Source organism: Trachemys scripta, chromosome 3, assembly GCF_013100865.1.
Source record: "Trachemys scripta elegans isolate TJP31775 chromosome 3, CAS_Tse_1.0, whole genome shotgun sequence".
NCBI classification, from domain to species: domain Eukaryota; kingdom Metazoa; phylum Chordata; order Testudines; family Emydidae; genus Trachemys; species Trachemys scripta.
This window is the reverse complement of record NC_048300.1, coordinates 92239442-92259612: the sequence shown is the minus strand read 5'-3', so window position 1 is coordinate 92259612 and position 20171 is coordinate 92239442. Positions and strand designations below refer to the sequence as shown.

Below are 20171 nucleotides of genomic sequence, written 5' to 3'. Positions count from 1 at the left end.
CAAATTTAGGCTTGAAATTAGGCATAGGTTTCTAACCATCAGAAGAGTGAAGTTCTGGAACAGCCTTCTAAGGGTAGCAGTAGGGACAAAAAACCTAACTGGCTTCAAGACTGAGCTTGATAAGTTTATGGAGAGGATGGTATATTGAAACTGCCTACAATGGCATGTGGCTCCTCTGTAACTGCTATAGCAAATATCCCCAGCAGCTGGAGATGGGACACCATTTAGTGTCCCATCTCCAGCTGCTGGGGATATTTGCTATAGCAGTTACAGAGGAGCCACATGCCATTGTAGGCAGTTTCAATATACCATCCTCTCCATAAACTTATCAAGCTCAGTCTTGAAGCCAGTTAGGTTTTTTGTCCCTACTGCTACCCTTAGAAGGCTGTTCCAGAACTTCACTCTTCTGATGGTTAGAAACCTATGCCTAATTTCAAGCCTAAATTTGTTGATGGACGGTTTATATCCATTTGTTCTTGTGTCAACACTGGTGCTTAGCTTAAATAACTCCTCTCCTTCCCTGCTGTTTACCCCTCTGATGTATTTAAAGGAAGCAGTCGTATCTCCCCTCAGCCTTCATTTGGTTAGGCAAAACAAAGCAAGCTCTTTGAGTCTCCTCTCAAAAGGTCGCAGCAGAGGTCACAAAATGAATTGGTATGGAGGCTGAACTACCATTTCATCCTAAAGCAAAAGTTGTTCTTTCTGGGACAGAGGAAATCAGACTGTAGGGCTGCAAGTACAACATCTTTAGTACTGTAGGGCTGCAAGTACAACTGGTACTAAATTCACTTTAAACAGAAAAATAGATTTCTGCATATATTACTTGTTGAATGCAGATTATCACGAAAGTTAACATTGCTCATACCAAGATCTTTATCAGATTTTCATTGTCCAGCACTTTAAAACTTGGCATTTACAGTTTTAGTACAGCATTCAAATCTCTGTAAAAATATTTCTGTCCTAGAAATCATCTGGAATTTGCTATAAAATGTTTCTAATCAGTTATTAAATATATTCACATGATGCCAGAATACCTAAAATGATGTGTGATTTCTTAGAAGAAAGGAAATAAAAACATTTTGTTTCACAGCATGATATTTTTGCTATTTTCTTGATAAACCTCATATCAAAATCATGTTTACCTATGAAGAACAATCAATGTATTTTAAATTTAAGTACTTATTATAAGTCCATTATCAGGAAAGTTCCCTATCTACAACCTCAAAATAATATTGCCTCCTATGAAACCTAGTTAGAACTGGATTGTGCTTTACATGTGAGGGATATAAAAAGACAAGTATCGATCAGATGCTAAATCAAGACTTCTGAGAACTATAGTATGTCACAACAAGCAAGACAGGTTTCTCAGGAGAGGAACAGGGTAATACGGAATGAAGCTTGCTTATTGAACAACCATCATTATAAAAAACAATTCTTAGGCAATAAATGTGATGAGTTTTATACTATTTGCACTCCAAATTTATTTACTTTGACATCTAAAAAACAATCTCCTTTTAAAGGCTAACTTCCCAAGTTTCAGAAAAAGATTATTAACTCAATAGAAGGCAAAATATAACATGAGATAACAAGAGGCCAGTTTCTGAAAATGAAAAGGCTAAAAACACTAAAGATGTAATCCAGGCCCCACTGAAGTAAATAGCAAAACTCTCACTGATTTCAGTGGGGCCAGGTTTCACTTTGAATTTCTTTATGAGCTTTATAGCGAGCTATATTCTCTGCCAAAGACTGTAAGCTTACAACCTCGAGGTAGTTGGTTTTAATTAACGGTAAATGTAGTATTTAGCTAGTAGTGAATGCTTTAAATATATTACATACAAAAATTATGTTAACAATGTTATGTAGGTTTAGAAGTCAAACACTTGAAAGTTAGAAAATGTCAGATTTACAGTTGCCCTTGAAACGTTAATTCTTCCTATTTGTGTGTCCATCCTCTCCACTGAATGAGGCAGGGAAAAAACAGTATGTGATCGTGCAATTCAAACCGTATCCTAATACATACAAACAAGAATGCAGAACTAAGATTGCATGGGCCAGGGGTTCTCAACCTTTTTCTTTCTGAGGCCCCCCAAACATGCTATAAAAACTCCACAGCCCACCTGTGCCACAAGAACTGCTTTTCTGCATATAAAAGCCAGGGCTGGGGTTAAGGGATAGCAAGCAGGGCAGTTGTACAGGGCCCCATGCCACAAGGGGCACCATGAAGCTAAGTTGCTCAGGGCCCCAGGCTTCAGCCCCATGCAGTGGGAATTTGGCTTTCTGCCCTGGTCCCCAGCAAGTCTAACAGTGGTCCTGTTTGGCAGACCCCCTGAAACCTGCTTGCGGCCCCTCAGAGGACCCTGGACTCCTGGTTGAGAACCTCTGGCATGGACCATGTGTTTGGGCTGTGATGGTCTAGTGGAATGGGGCCTGGCTGCTCCCCATCCCCTCACTACAGCTGCTCTGGCTGTTCCCAGGATACCATGAGCAGTTTCTATGGTGGAGGCATGACCCCAATACTTTGGAATGGTCAAGATTGGCTATTATTCTGGCAGATGGACAAAATTTAAAAGTTTATATCTTCACCAAACCTGAATGGAATTTCATGGGGAAAAAGAAAGATGTATCTCCAGGGCTTTCCCCTGCCAAATGTCAATGGTCTACTGAAAACAACAGAAGTGTGAGAGTAGCTCAAGTAAAGGTCACAAGAATTTTTTATGTGGGAAGTGTTAGACAATCTACACATAGGAGTCTTTACTTTCTTTCCCTATATATCAAGAGTATGGGTGCATTCCAGGGGTTTAGAAATCTCATCAGCAGATACTACAAAGTATGAAGAAGTTGACGTACACATTTTTTACACTATTCAAAATCATGTTTGTGACTAGTGTGATAACACTTTAACACTCAATAGAATATTCAGCATATTCCTTCTGTTTTTCTGAAACTAAACTTCGTAAACTAATCCTGTTAAGGGACAGACAAACACTTGTGGGCCTGTAGAGATTAGGGATGTAAAATATTAAAATATTAATGGTTAAACAGATAACCAGTAAGTATTAGTCTTGCTGTTAATATACTGCAGTTAACGTTTAAAACAGATCGGTAAATCAGGTGCCTCTGGGTTCCCCCTGCTTCCAGCAGCTCCTTCTCCTCTGCTGATACCTGGGGGAGGCGGCGGTGGTCACTGCAGGGACATGTGCCAGGCAGGATGTTCCTGCCCTAATAGAGTCTGCTACTGGGCCCCCAAGTCCCTGCCAACTTCCACCCACTTGGTGGCGGCCACCCGAGTTCTGCAACATGCTTCCCCCCCACCCCCCCCGGCCGCCACCTCTCCCATGCACCCATCCCACTCCCCACCTCTGCCCTGGCTCCCGGCACCTCGCACGCACACACCACTCATGTGCAAACAGCCTTCTCCGGTTGCAGATGGCTGAACTTGTTAACGATTAAACTGTTAACCAATATAATTTTAATAGTTTAGATGGGTACTTTTAAAAATTGTATTTACATCCCTAATGGAAATGATCAACTGTTAGCAATGAATAATAATTAATAAGTTTGTCTCAAAAATAGAAGAATCCCAAAGAAAGAGGTGAGTTTTTCCCCCTCCAGCAAATCTTTATGGCCTGATTCATCTAAGCACTTAAGCTCATGCTGAAGTCCCCCTGAAATCCAATTGAAATAAATGTGACTTCAGCATGTGCTTAAGTGCTCTGCTTAATCATGGCCTATGCTCTGCTATTACAGGAGGGTTGGGGAGATGAAGCTCATTCCTACTCCAAATCCTGAGCACTCAGAACCAGGATGGTTTAAAAATGCCCTTGCTCTTGCAGCTGAATTCTGCAAAGCCAAGTCAATTCATTTCATATGGGGGGTTTTCTTATTTTTTCCTCTATGATGCAAGTAAGCTTTGTTGATCCATTAAAGTAACGCAGTAGGCCATATCAGATGGATGTATTTGATTATCTAGAATATTTAGAATTGAATATACCTTTCAGCCTGGACATTTTTGAGAATGTATTAACCAGTGCATTCTATAGAGTAAAACATCTCTCCAGGCTTTTAGATACATGACTTAGAAAATATGACCTTCAAAATGCACTGCCTGTATTTAAATATTGTAATTTACCGATTTAATTGATAATCACAGATACAGCTGTGTGCTGGAGCAGGGTCCTAGAGCCCAGGCTCCAGCCCGAGCCAGGAAGTCTATTCAGCAATGAAACAGCCCTGCAGCCTGAGTCTGAGTCAGCTGGCACGGGCCAGCTGCAGATTTTTCTTTGCTGTGTAGACATACCCTATGAGACTGAGCACCTAAGGAGCAGCTGGGTCAAGCTTTATCCTACTATACTTTGAGTGATAGTAGCAACGCTGCTCAGCTTGCATAATGTCCTGTTTTGTACAAGGCAGTCACACATTACTTCCTACTGACTGTAGTAGCAGCTGCTGTGCTACCCTTTTTTCCCAGGCAAGGGGTTTTGGCAGGAGCACCGCCAGCTTTTTTGCCACCCTAGGCGGCGGAAGGTCCCGCCCCCGAAATGCCGCTCCCAACAGAGGCGGCGGAAGGTCCTGCCCCCGAAATACCGACGACGACCGGGACAGCCGAAGATCTGGCCGCTGCGATTGCCGCCCCCCAAATGTTAGCGCCCTAGGTGACCGCCTAGGTCGCCTAATGGGTTGCGCCAGCCCTGGGTTTTGGCCAGTGAAGCTGAGCAGTTGTGATTCTACTGGCCATGCCACAGATCCCAAAACCATTGTCATCTTGAAACAGATTAAACCTCTATAACATACAAGTAATGTGGATCCCATTTTGAGGGGTCTCTGCAACCTACTTCTATCCCAATCAGCAGAACTGCAGAGGTTCCATTGCCTTACACCCTCCAGTGCCTAGTTAACTGCAGAGCAGGATTTGAGTTAAAAAAAAAGATCTTTCCAAGATGTTTATTACCTTGGCCAGATGAGTGTTGATCCATTTTGTGAAAGTCCTCTTTTGCACTGCCTCTTGCTCATCTGGAAAAAAAATGGAACCCATGCGATTAGACATTGCTAAAGCTCACCAGGGAGTTACACGATGTGGGGAACAATATTCATTACATATCATGCAACAGCTCCACAAATGTCACCTTTTCTTGTAAATCTGTTAATTTTGCCTGTAATAAAAAATTGTATATTCTCCCAGTAATGTCCTGACAGTTGTTTATTAGCAGTGCTTCACAACAATGTTTAAGTATTATACTTTCTTTGTGTTTTGAAAGATAGTACACATGGAAGTGCCTAAGTTAGACTCCTAAATCTGTGTTTAGGCACTGAAAAAAGTGGCCTGATTTTTCAAGGTGCTGAACACTCACAACCTCCACTGCATTCTGCATCTCTAAAAATCAGGCCACTTTTATTTAGGTGACCAACTATGGATTTAGATGCCTAACTTTTTGGGACACTGCCAATATCTGACCAGTTTACAATGCACTGTAGCAAGCAGGAGCTGCTGGCATATCCAGTTTCTACAGCACTCTTGCTCCTTGCACTGGTTTATGGGGCATGTCTGGCATTACAATGAGCTCTGCCAATTCTCAGCCAGTCCCTTGCAGGTTGCTGATAGCTGATACAGGTGAAAAGAGTTTCTGAACTAACTGTTCTAACCTATGCTGAGGTTACAGCTGTAAAAAGCAGAGACTCAGAGAGTCATAACTGGCTCCCTGAAGGTCCACCCCTGCTCTTGTGGTGAGTGAATTTTGGTACAGGAAATAATTTTACACCACTGGGGTCAAATGCATAAAGTTATTTTTTTTAAAGAACTACCTGTTTCACCAATAATGTGATTTTTTTTTATTACCACTGAATAGTTTTGAACATTGCTGTCCTACACTATAGAAAATCCAAAGCTAGCTGAAGTTCTTTCTTTCAATAAGGATGCACTGTGGTTCACCAGATGACACAGGTCTAGAGCCATAAAACCTGGATTCTATTCCTGCCTCTGCTACTGACTTGTGGTGTCATCTTGATAAAGTCATGTGAGCTCTCTTGATCTGTAAAAATGGTAGGAAATAATGCTTAATCATCTTTCTAATGTGCTTTGAGATTGAGAGACGAAAAGTGTTAAATGACATTATTAATAAAATGCCCCCTCATTTCCATTTTCATTGTGGTCATACTACCAAGTACTCTGACAATACTATCACTATCCCTACCTTCCCACTAACACTGCCTTTCTAACTCTGGAATGTGTTACAGCAATGTTATAAAGTAGAAACTTATAACTTTACATACAATGTTGATACACATATTTTATCAGGACAATAATGATCAACAGATTATGAGTTTTCAAATGATACACCACAAGGCATACTTTGTACAAAATTTAGCATAATCTTGTCAAAGTGGTGAGTAATAGTATGGACTGTCACAGTATGAAGGGGGTATTTTTTACAAATAGCAGGGCAGATATTTTAAATGGTTAGCATATACACAAGGAAGGACAGTAAAAGAGGGAAAAATACATTGATGAAATGGCATTACATATACTAGTGAGATGAGTTCACCATGAATAAAAGTGGTGAACTTTTTATAATTATAGTATTTAGCCTCTACTGTACATTTCAGGAGCTATGAACTGGACCAGCGGAAATAATTTGAAACTTGCAAATTATTTTTACAGTCTTAATTTTGTCAATCTTTGCTATGGTTGGTGAGTCTGATCCAGTTTTCCCTTGTTAAGTTTATTCAGCTTTTAGAGACTCTATTGGTTCCACTGGTATTTCCTTTTATATAGGTATAAGGAATATCATCCAAACTGGTAGGGGATCTCTCAAAATTGAATGAATTTTTAAAGTGCAACAACTGCAGCTGCCCTGACACAGAGTTGCAGTTATAAAGTTATATATAATTTGTAAATCTGTACATCTTAGAAAAAGGAATATTGTCATGCAATAGTAAAATTGTTACCATAAAATATTTCAAATCTAACTGACCATAACACATATAAAAATGATCCTAGATGAAAACAAAATAAATAGTTTTTAGTTACGTGTGCAACAAGACTATATTCAGGAGTGTTTCTTTTGGTAACCAATGTAAACAGGGTATTTCACGTGTGATGTGCAGTAAGTCATAAAGGCCAAATTCGAAATCGATGAGCATTTGCTCATGTAAGTAGCCTCATTAATTTTAGTGGAACTACTTGCAGAGAAAAGTACACTTCAACCTGATTAGGAATTGGGTCTGAGACACAGAGGCTACGTCTACACAAGGATAAAAACCCCATGACTGGTCCAGGTCAGCTTACTCGGGATCGTGGGTCTTGAGCTGTGCAGATGTGCAGGCTCAGGCTGGAGCCTGAGCTCTGGGCTGGAGGGTGGAGGATCCCAGAGTTCGGACTCCAGCCCAACCATCAGCACAGAGATTTTTAGCTGCCCAGCCCAAGCCCAGCAAGCCCAAGCCAGCTGTGGCCCGCCCAAGGGTATTTTAGAGGAAAATTAATCCCTGATTGCTATTTCATTTACACCCCTGTTTATTAGGAGTAACTCCATTTAAATCAATAGTATGTCAGACCAGAGATGAGAACTGGGCAATTCGAATTCAACTTTCAGATCAAAGAAATAAAACAAAAGGGAAAAATAATCAATTCTGGCCTGCTCATGAAATCTTGGAAAACTCCCTAGTCAGAACACCCACAGGGTTTATTGACTGCCCTTCTGACAACATACTGAAAATCAGGTGAAAATCAGGCTAAACTCCTAGCTACTAGTAGCTGACCTATGGTAGGCATAGTCAGTTTAGATCAGCAGATAAGAGAAATATTCTTTAATGTGACCAATCCCAAAGCAAAATCTGTTGATTCATATACCTTACAATCTGTAAAATTACTATTTTCAATAGTTTCCTACTTTTTAGTACTTATTCTTTAAAAGTGTAAAATAAATAGACTGAATTACACCATTTAGAGATCCAAGATACAAGTAAAATAGAAAAGTAGTTTGATTTTTACAAATACCATGGGAATTTAGCATGTACTTTTTACAATTTCCATGGAGAGGAGGGCAGTTCTTTCCATTGTTAAGATAATTTGAATTCTCCTTAGATTTCACGTTTCTCCAAGATCACAAGACACAAACACTTTACAATTTTTACACCCTGTATGCCATTGCTTACCCCACTTGCAAGGGGTGTCAGTGCTTCAAATTGCACCACTTACCCAGCTGGTATTGAAAGAATCCGGTCACCAAATTTAACGACGTAACCTTTTTGCCACTAGCATCTTTGTAACGAGCCATTGCTGCTGTTGCTGCTGCTGCTACTTTTGCGTTTTATATAGTAAGCCTCGGTTATTTAGACTTGAGCTAAGAGGTAATTTTTCAGGAAAGATCATATTATTTCCTTTACCAAAAATGAATGCCTCTTGCATAAATCCCTCTACCATTTCCCATTTAAAGTGGGATCACATTAATGCAGGTTTTTTATAGCATCTTTCACATATTTTTTCATATTACCCGACAAAGCCAGCTGTGTTCTGAGTAACAACCCTGCTGGTCTCACTGCCATCATTCCTCCTAACTGTTTTCCCGAGGAAAGATTTTATTTTGTAAGCCCCAGCCAATCGGCTAGTAGAAATCTGTGATGTCAAGAGCCTGAATAATTTATCCAGGGATTGGGACAACCCAAGTGTAATGCTGAGAACCTAAAGCAGCAGGCTGTGTGGCTGTAAAAAGCAATTCAATCTTCTGACCAGAACTTTGATAGTAATATAATGTACAGTAAGCTTAAAAACACTGAATAAAATATTCTGTTATTGCTTGACATGCAAATATGTATGTAGCTTTTAAAAACAACCACTTGGATTCATCTTGTCACACTGTATGTTCAGACATGGATGTCCTTCAGCTTGTATCTGAAGTACTGAACTGGAAGAGATAATCAGTAATGAATCTGAAGAGACATATAGGCCAGTTAGCTTTTAATAATGTATTAGAACTATTTTATAGTGAATATGAAATATATCTAGTGAAGCACAGAATTTTGTAGTGTATTTGAGGAAGCATTCTACGTGCTGAAAAATGTGAAAATATGCAGTATTTCCTAGTTCATAAAGCAAAAAATCTGAGGTGTGTAGGTTTGAAATAGACTTTATTTTGCTGTACTAAAATAAATATACACCTCTACCCCGAAATAACGTTGTCCTCGGGAGCTAAAAAATCTTACCGTGTTATAGGTGAAACCGCATAATATCGAACTTGCTTTGACCCGCTGGAGTGTGCATCCCTGCCCCCGCCCCCAGAGCACTGCTTTACCGCGTTATATCCGAATTCGTGTTATATCGGGTCACGTTATAACGGGGTAGAGGTGTAGTTATGACCAATAACATCTGGAGCATATGTAAATGCGATGCACATTCTGTTTATTCTAGCAATATAATAGCATATAATTTTGAAGAGGATAAAATTTGTCCACTTTGTGTGTGCTGTTTTATCTAATGTATCTTACATATACATTAGATTTAAAAATTCACTTTAATAAATTACATTTGGCGTTTCAAATTCTGTCTGCAGTTATGCCTGAGAAGCCCCATGAATTTATGCAGATTTGACTAAAGAAAGAATTTAGGCCTGGAATTTTTTATAGAATACCTTTCCTTTATTTGACTTGAAGTGTTTACATATTTTTACAAGTCTTTTTTTCCCTAATGCATCACTAACAAATGACTTTTTCAGGTAGCTCAAAAGCAATAGTAACTGGCTATTTTTGTTTATAATAACTAAGGATAAGACGCTATGAAAGATGAACAAAAATAATTTTCTATTTTTAGACATTTGCAAATACGTTGCAGAAATCTTCAAGAGCAACATGTATATTTTAATGACCAATGGACAAAGCCATTCAGTTATCAATTATTATTATTTTATTTTAAGCAGCATGGCCCCTACTTTACACTTCTCATGCAGGCAAAACTCCCTTTAGTCTTGAACATGGAGTGTAGACTTTGGCTAACTGAATAGCACTATGAGACATTTAGCAGATAATGGAGAGATTTTCAAAGGCCCAAATGGCAGGAAGGTGCCTAATTCCCATTGAAAATTAATGACAGCTAGGTGCCTAACTGTCAGTTGTTCCTTAAAATTTTTTCCCCATGTGGAATGTGGTCACAGGATAATATCCAGCTAAGCAGCCAGCAAAGCAAAACCTATATCTATACTTTTAAGTTTGGCAGCACTGATCACACCACATTTTCCACACAATGTTTCTGCTAAAGTTTATGGGCCAGATCCTTAGCTGGTGCAAAGCAGCACAGCTCCATTGAACTATGTGTACTATTAAATTATAGAGCTGGGCCTCTAAAATATATCTTTTGATAGTTTCTTAGGCTACCATACAGATTGTTTGCTCTGATGAAACAAAAAAGAGCATTCCAACTGCTTACTTTTCCCCATAAAACCTCAATTTTGTTGTAGTTTAGTCTTAAAAACTATAAAGAGTTTCTCATTAACCTTCTTTCATTTTCATTTTCCAGGGGGATTTCAGAGCTGCTAGGAATAGTGTCAAGAGAGCCACAACTGCACAGAAGATCGCCAAATCAGCTACAGCATGTCAAGATATCATCTGGGAACATGTAACAATTGGCATACAGAGATGTGAATGGCACTGCTCAAGGAAAGTTCCTTTGGTCAGTAGTTTGGCACTGACACTGTAAAGTTTTAAGTGAGCAATATTATCTGGCAATTTCCATTTCCATTAATTCAATTTTTAATTTAAAGCAGCTGTACAAAGGCTTGCCAAGTCAAAGCAACAATGTGGACTCTTTACTTATAAAAGGTAGCAATGTTCTAAGCTTACATAGTAGTTATTGCACATCTACTCCTCTGAATACATGAATTACCCCATTCAGACTAACTAGACAAAGGGGAACCAGGAAAGACTCAACTATATTTTTTGTATTTTTAATTATTTTTTTACAGGCCTTTGCCAGAACTATGCCTCTTTCACAACAAATAGGAGAATGATAGCGATGCTAAAACCAGTGTATGCTTTGTAACTTGCTAAGCCTACCCTGTCTGCTTCAATCAGGCCAGAAATAAATGATTGGGAATAGGAGGAAGAAAATGAAGGTAGATGAAAAGAGATTCAACACCAACAGCAATACAGAAGCCACTGAAATTCAAGAATGTGCATGCACTGATGTTGGGAGAGGCAATATTTTTGAGATACTCTATGTATTCACGTGGATTTTGCCCCCCCCCCCTTTTTTTTTTTTGTGGTAAAGGGAAAAAAACAGGATTTGAATCAGTATGGGCTTGGGCTATATCTGTCTCCACTGAAGACATTTTCTCAGGCCGTAGTGTGCCAATGGAAATGGTAAGACAGCCTCATCACCTGATATTAGAGTCCTGGCTTTAAGACCTGGTTTGTCTATTTGGAGAGTGCGAAACCTTCTCCAAGTGGTGGACATGGTTGAGGAAACAGAAAAGTAAAAGTACAGTATATCAGCTGTTTATATATGCAGTAGATCAGAGGTCTTTCAGAAGTGGTGTGCTGAGTCTTCATTTATTCACTCTAATTTAAGGTTTCGCGTGCCAGTAATATATTTTAACATTTTTAGAAGGTCTATTTCTATAAGTCTATAATATATAACTAAACTATTGTTGTATGTAAAGTAAATAAGGTTTTTAAAATGTTTAAGAAGCTTCATTTAAAATTAAATTAAAATGCAGAGCCCCCTGGACCGGTATCCAGGACCTGGGCAGTGTGAGTGCCACTGAAAATCAGCTCGCGTGTTGCCTTCGGCACGCGTGCCATAAGTTGCCTACCCCTGCAGTCGATGGTTGTTGGCTTGATTAGGACAAGGGCAGTTGTGATTATTGCCTGTATGGAGTTTGCTATAAATATTTTAATTTTTTTCCCATTTCTAAAACAGAAAAGATGCCCATCCAAAGCTCTAGGGGCCCTGCCATCTCTTAAAATCACGTACAAAATTAGTCACTTGTCCAAATCAGCTTTACCCCTTAACAAAATCCAGGTATAGTCAAGTATTAAAAATAAATGAATGAGTAGGACATTCTGTCTCAAATTCTGTTCCAATCATCCTATATTCCTACCCTCCTCAAACTCCAACAAAAACAGACAGGGTTGCAGCGTGCCTGGACAGTTGGCATATTTGGGCTATTTCTGACAAAGGTGAGGAATGAATTCTAAAATTTAGGAGTGCTGATGAAGAACTACCTGCATGCAGCTCCCTTGCATACATAACAAGAGAGCTTATTGTGCCTGCCAACTTGCCACATTTACTGTTCTATAAGGATACCAAAGAATTAAAATACTACAAACTTTCCCAAGAAAACTACAGCGATGTCAAAATCACTTCCTGGTGGAAACTGTTGCAGAGGTCAGCACAAAAGAAGAAAACTGGATAAAATGATGTTGAAACAGATTCTGGACTATGTGCCTGCCAGTTTTTTTCAAGAAATAAACTTATTGCTAGCTTCACAATAATTGTTCACGTACACTGAGGATATGTAACAGAAAAATGAGTTGGAAATGCACTTATTTACAAACTAACAACCTATCCTCCCTGGTTCAGTTTATTCTCATTTAGAGAGGAGGAGCAAATTAGTTTGCACGCACTGATAGAACTTTCTGGGAGCCTGGTTTGCCTTGCCTCCCCCCACACACACTCCATGGATCTGGAATGGGGGTTGCTACTTGGAACACACAGATTTCAGGGGATCTGTGGAAGAAGCCAGACCATTTGTACAGAAGCCCTGTGCTTCCACACTATCTCCTGTCCCAGATTCATGACAGCACCTTCAGGAGCTGTGCTCTCATTGTGTTACCAACTGCTGCTGCCACAATCCCCTGATCTGTGAGAGAACCCACATAAATTAATGCAACTAGAATCAACATTAATTTCTGGTGAAAATCTGCACCAAGTTGAGGGTTTGGGATGATGCTATAGACAGTGACCTCTCTACAACCTGTCCCTCTTGTTCCCATCTGTGGATGCCAGTCCCTGCAGCGTACTCACACATGGGTTTCTGAAAGGTTGGGGGTGGAGAGGCACACACTATGTAACCAGCACTCCCCCACTTCTGCAGCATGCCTGCCTGGGTCTGCTACATTTTGTTCCTCTCCACTAATGGTAGCACGGGAGCACAGTTAGTCCCACTCACTGATTATAATTGCATTTCATCCCTACAGCATTTCCCCTGTGAACTGCAGCTCTTTTATTGTTCTTATTACCTTTATTAACCTTTGTCTTAATCTCCTTGGGGATTTAAATGCATGTGTTCATTCTCCCCTCTTTCTCTACTAAATGATTATTGTCCTAGCCTGTATTCATTGGGATGTATATGTATTTTTTTCTTTTTAACCCTTTCTTCTTACATTCTGCCATTAAAAAGTATTTGATTATTTTCCTGTTAAAATAAAATAAAATAATAAAGCTTCGAACCAGCTCCAATAAGCCTTCTCTTTTTGGTATCCAGGCCAGTCAACTCATAAAGACCATCAGTAGACAACAATCCTCATTTCAATGTGGTGACCTGAGGCTTTCTCCGCTCTGAAATCCTGATATTGCACAGAGAATTGTTGGACCTGTGTAGATTATATTACCTTCCTTCATACTATTCGCAATGAAGTGAGTAAAACTGCAAATGAAAACAACCTCCTATTGGAAAATCATTGCTATAGTTTTCAAGAGATTTACATGCATTTAATCCGCCTTTCAGGGCACTAATCTAAAGCTGGTTATTAGCTAAAATCAGTATAATCAACTATTGAGGTGATTATTTGAAGTGAATTTAGTGCTTGTGAAAGGTGCCAGATTGGCAGCCCTAGTAGCCTAATTGCTCTGATTATTCACAGTCCAGGTACAGCAGAAGCAGCACAAGCTTCTGCCTCCGCAAGCCTCAACCCTGACCTAGATGGATCACCTCTCGGGGTGACAAGGTACTTCATTTTCAATACCCATCCAACTCCCAGCCTCTCTGTTGAGACTGCCAGAAAGGAGGCCAATAAATGCCAATGGGTGGCGATCAGAGAGACAAGGTGGCTGAGGTAATATCTTCTATTGAACCAGCAATCTTCTATTGAGAGAGAGAAACTTTCCAGCTTACACTGAGCTCTTCTTCAGGGCTAGGAAACATTCTCAGAGTGTCATAGATAAATACAAGGTGTAACAAATTATTTAGCAAGGGAGGAGGGCCCAAGAACCCAGGCTCGAGATTGAGCCCGAATGTTTACACTTCAATTAAACTGCCCTATATCCTGAGCCCCACAAGCCCAAGTCAGCAGACACGGGCCAGCCATGGTCGTAAACAGTGGTACCCTCAACTCATCTAACAACATTGTAAATCTTTCCAACCACACACTTAGCCCAGCAGAAGAGTCTGTCCTATCTCGGGGACTCTCTTTCTGTCCCACTATCCCCACGAACACGATACAGTTCTGTGGTGATCTGGAAGCCTACTTTCGTCGTCTCCGACTCAAGGAATATTTTCAACACACCACTGAACAGTGCACTGACCCACACGAACCCTCCTACCAACACTACAAGAAGAAGAACTCTGCGTGGACTCCTCCTGACGGTCGAAATGACAGACTAGACCTCTACATAGAGTGCTTCCGCAGACATGCACAGGCTGAAATTGTGGACAAACAACATCACTTGTCCCATAACCTCAGCCGTATGGAACGCAATGCCATCCACAGCCTCAGAAACAACTCTGACATTATCATCAAAGGGACTGACAAAGGAGGTGCTGTAGTCATAATGAACAGGTCGGATTAGGAACAGGAGGCTGCCAGGCAACTCTCCAAGACCACATTCTACAGGCCACTATCCTCTGATCCCACTGAGGAATACCAAAAGAAACTACACCATCTGCTCAAGAAATTCCCAGCTACAGTACGGGAATAAATCTACATGGACACACCCCCAGAACCCCGACCAGGGGTATTCTATCTGCTACCCAAGATCCATAAACTCGGAAACCCTGGACGCCCCATCATCTCAGGCATTGGCACTTTGACAGCAGGATTATCTGGCTATTTGGACTCTCTCCTCAGACCCTGCGCTACCAGCACTCCCAGCTATCTTCGAGACACCACCAACTTCCTGAGGAAACTACAATGCATTGGTGTTCTTCCTGAAAACATCATCCTGGCCACCATGAATGTAGAAGTACTTTACACCAATATTCCACATGAAGATGGACTACAAGCTGTCAGGAACAGTATCCCTGATGAGGCCACAACATGCCTGGTGGCTGAGCTTTGTGACTTTGTCCTCACCCACAACCACTTCAGATTTGGGGACAACTTATACCTTCAAGTCAGTGGCACTGCTATGGGTACCCGAATGGCCCCACAGTATGCCAACATTTTTATGGCTGACTTAGAACAACTCTTCCTCAGCTCTCGTCCCCTAGTGCCCTTCCTCTACTTGCGCTACATTGATGACATCTTCATCATATGGACCCACGGAAAGGAGGCCCTTGAAGAATTCCACCTGGACTTCAACAATTTCCACCCCACCATCACCTCAGCCTGGATCAGTCCACACAAGAGATCCACTTCCTGGACACTACAGTGCAAATCAGTGATGGTCACATAAACACCACCTTATACCGGAAACCTACTGACCGCTATATGTACCTACATGCCTCCAGCTTCCATCCAAGACACATAACACGATCCATTGTCTACAGCCAAGCCCTAAGATACAACCGAATTTGCTCCAACCCCTCAGACAGAGACAAACACCTACAAGATCTTTATCAAGCATTCTTAAAACTACAATGCCCACCTGGGGAAGTGAGGAAACAGATTGACAGAGCAAGATGGGTACCCAGAAATCACCTATTACAGGACAGGCCCAACCAGGACAATAACAGAACACCACTGGCCATCACATACAGCCCCCAGCTAAAACCTCTCCAGCTCATTAGCCACGATCTACAACCTATCCTGGAAAATGATCCCTCACTCTCACAGACCTTGGGAGGTAGGCCAGTCCTCGCTTACAGACAACCCCCCAACCTGAAGCAAATACTCACCAGCAACTACACACCACACCACAGAAACACCAACCCAGGAACCTATCCCTGTAGCAAACCTCGTTGCCTACTCTGTCCCCTTATCTACTCTGGCAACAGCATCAGAGGACCCAACCACATCAGCCACACCATCAAGGGCTCATTCACCTGCACATCCACTAATGTTATATATGCCATCATGTGCCAGCAATGCCCCTCTGCCATGTACATTGGCCAAACCGGACAGTCCCTCTGCAAAATAATAAATGGACACAAATCGGACATCAGGAATGGTAACACACAAAAGCCAGTAAGTGAACACTTCAATCTCCCTGGTCATTCTATTACAGATTTAAAAGTCACTATCATTGAACAAAAAAACTTCAGAAACAGACTTCAAAGAGAAACAGCAGAACTAAAATTCATTTGCAAATTTAACACCATTAATCTGGGCTTGAATAGGGACTGGGAGTGGCTGGCTCATTACAGAAGCAGCTTTTCCTCTCCTGGAATTGACACCTCCTCATCTATTATTGGGAGTGGACTACATCCACCCGGATTGAATTGGCCCTGTCAACAGTGGTTCTCCACTTGCGAAGTAACTCCCTGCTCTCCATGTGTTAGTATATAATGCCTGCATCTGTAACGTTCACTCTATGCATCTGAAGAAGTGAGGTTTTTACCCACGAAGGCTTATGCCCAAATAAATCTGTTAGGCCTTGGCTACACTTACCAGCTAGTTCGACGGCTGGAAATCGAAGTTCTGGGTTCGACTTATCGCGTCTAGTCTGGACGCGATAAGTCGAACCCGGAAGTGCTTGCCGTCGACTGCGGTACTCCAGCTCGGCGAGAGGAGTACCGCGGAGTCGACGGGGGAGCCTGCCTGCCGCGTGTGGACCAAGGTAAGTTCGAACTAAGGTACTTCGACTTCAGCTACGTTATTCACGTAGCTGAAGTTGCGTACCTTAGTTCGAATTGGGGGGGGTAGTGTAGACCAAGCCTTAGTCTTTAAGGTGTCACCAGACTCCTTGTTGTTTTTGTCTCAAAGAAGTCTTCTGATCTATGAGTGCCCTTCTCCTTAGCTTCCTTTGCAGCGTGCAGAATAGTTGTAATACTAGTCAGCAACAGCAGAGTGGATGCAAATGTGAAAATGACCTGATTTTGCTGCCCAGGGTGTGCAGCATGTCTGCATCAGCTACTGAGGTCAGTCCCTACTGCAGCAGAGTCTGGGGTGTTGCCAACAAGTGGGTAAATGCAGTATTGCTAACTCCAAGAGTTCTAAAATCAGAGCACAATCCAAATTAGACCCAGGTGATTTATTTCCAACCTCAAATGAATGTGCAATCCATTCCTGGTACATTTGTGCCTGTGTCCTAAATACCTATTATGGCAACATTGAGAGCAGCAGCATGTCCTGAAATGATCAGGAAAATACTCCCTGAGGATAGCTGATACAGTAATGCACTTTCTGTTTCCCAGTCAGAAAGCACTACATTAGATTCAGCCATGCAGTCCCCTTTGCCAGCACAACTCACACCCCTTTGCCAGCACAACTCACACACCTCAGAGCTTTTCAGTTGTTTTGGCTTGGACATTAACCGTAGGTGACCTAGCCCACTTTAAGCCTTGATAATAGCATTTCTTTCAGTAGTGGATTAACACTGGGAGGCTTCACTGAGGAAGCATGTTTTGAAGAGGAGCAGGAGATTGCTTGCCACTCGAGTTTATGGTGAGTGTTCCAGAAGTAAGGAGCAGCAAAGAAGAAGGTGTTTCATGTGCCACACTCCCTCCGAGGTCCATGCAGGTTTCTATAGGAGACACTTCTTTTTTCTGAACTGAAAATAGGGGTTTGTACTGAAAACCTTGAATAATCATAACCAAAGTAGTGCTATCCAGCCTGATGTAGAGTTGTTTTCATCACAGCAAACTTCTAATCGCTCAGGAACAAGAGATTTTTACATCAGTCAAACTGACACTTCGGGGTCCAAAATATCCCCCATTCCAGAACATGATTTCCAAATTACAAGGTTCAACACAGGATATGAAAACCTCGCACCATGTGTTAATAGACCACAGGAGACATGAACCCTTAAGGAGTGTGACTAACAGATTTTGAGACTGCTCTTTGGTATGCCATGAATACTTGAGCATTAAAGGCAAAATCCTGGCTTCACTGAAGTCAATGTGAGTTTTATCATTGATTTCACTGAAGTCAGGATTTCATCCTAAACCTCACATCTCTGCAAATTCCTTACAAAATACATCTATCTCAAAAATGAAAACTTAGTCAGCCTAGTGGTTACATCTTAATCTTATGAGACTGCTACCAAATCTATGTCAAAAAGGCACCAGCTCCACTGATATTATGAAGCTAGCTCACAGTAATAACACTACACTCATATTCAGTGCCCACTCTTACCGTCCTTATTCAAGCAATACTCATATGGACTCAAATGGGAGTTTTGCTTGAATAAGGTCTATAGGATCCTGCAGACATTTCCATCTTTCCTCATGTCAGTATTCCCACTGAAGTCATAGGAATACTCACTGACCCGTAATCATTTTTAGTGACCAGTACTGATAACTACCATATGAAAATACTGCAAGTGTACATTCTTATGCCATTACACAGAATACTTTTTCTTTTAAACACCATTAAACAAATATCATCATTCAGTATGGGACACTGGGGGGAGGAGAATCCCTAAATAAATAAGATAATTCATAGGTTTTATTTTATTTTCAGTCATATTTCACCAGTTATATTGACTTCTGTAGTTTGGAGATGCCCTAATTCAATCAGAATCAGAAGCTAAATGAAACACAGGCCTTTACCAAGGAAACCTCTAAGCAGCCCAGTAGAATTATCCTCCAGGCATTGCTATAGCAACCCCACTGTACAGACATTTCCATCATTATCCTTTTTTATTCTCCTCTGCCTCCCCACCAGCTTCTCTGCTCCTCAGATTCCAACTATTGCACAAATGCCAAGAGATTTTCATACAACTTTGGGACAAAGGGCGGAAAAATGTGATTTTTATAAATTTCCTATTTAAACAGTATTACATCACTACAAATATTATTTCAGACAAATAAGAATAGAAGAAGAATCTTTGAAACGTACAGTACCAAAGTTTGTCAGTAAAAAAAGCATCCCAGGCATAGGCTATCAGTAATGAGGACAAGAGAAAAAAAATATTGTTCTATTAGCATATTGCATAGTATTTCTACATTTCTGGTGGCAATGCAATCACCAGAAAGAATCTCTACTTCGGAATAAACATCTCCAAAAAGTTATATAAAAAAGTATGATATATTAAGTAGGCTTCATAGAGGAGAAAAAAGGATAATTAAGAGTAATTTCAAAACAGCAAACAAAGCAACATTTAGATCTAATAAAATAATAAAATATTTGCAAACACTTTATATAGTCTAATTAAATATTTTGCTTGTGTCATATATGTGAAACAATTTTTCTAACATTTTAACAATAATCAAGAAAGAGCCACTTTAGAAACAAGTTCCATGTCAGAGTTATAAAGAGCTTCTATTTTGCTTCTGATTTTTCATTTTAATAACTACCAAAATACTCTAGATAATGTTATAATAATTACATTCACTTTTAAATATTTTGTTGAAAACAACAGTGTATATTACCTATTCTTGCACTAATAGAAAAACATGTCTGTTCTAAAGAGACATTTTCTGCAATCAGAGCTCAGTGATTTTTATAATAAAATGGCCAAAATTAAATGAAATGAAAACTATTATTTAAAAGGGCTTATTCTTATCAACAAGTAAAAGAGAACTCACTAAAATCATAATGTCATGGCATCACTTCAAGCAGATTATGCTTTCCAACCAAAACTACTGTATGAGTAGTTTTAACTTATGATTTATACAATGTACAATGCTTTTTATTTACTCTGTGGATAGTCTGGATGACTTCCAAAGTTCTCTTGAGAACACATTGCAATAGTTACAACATAATAGAGGCATGATGGTCCATTAACATGTACCCAGAGGAAAGAATACAGTTCTTCTGGACACAGGAAGAGTATGAGAAGTTAGAGCACATTCAAAAAACTGAGGGCTTGTCATAAACAGATAGTCAAGGGATAATGCCTCTTTTACCTGTAAAGGGTTAAGAAG

The 20171-nt window shown here is 40.5% G+C and overlaps 1 protein-coding gene across 2 annotated transcripts in view; it reads right to left on the bottom strand.

Moving 5' to 3' along the window:
* The window catches only part of SYNE1 (spectrin repeat containing nuclear envelope protein 1), a 475430-nt gene that overhangs the window by 393043 nt on the left and 62216 nt on the right, over positions 1 to 20171 (bottom strand). For both annotated transcript variants that reach the window (XM_034765383.1, XM_034765382.1), the window contains exon 3: positions 4949 to 5010. In XM_034765383.1, coding sequence (XP_034621274.1) covers positions 4949 to 5010 — 62 coding nt within the window. The remainder of the gene's footprint in view (positions 1 to 4948; positions 5011 to 20171) is intronic.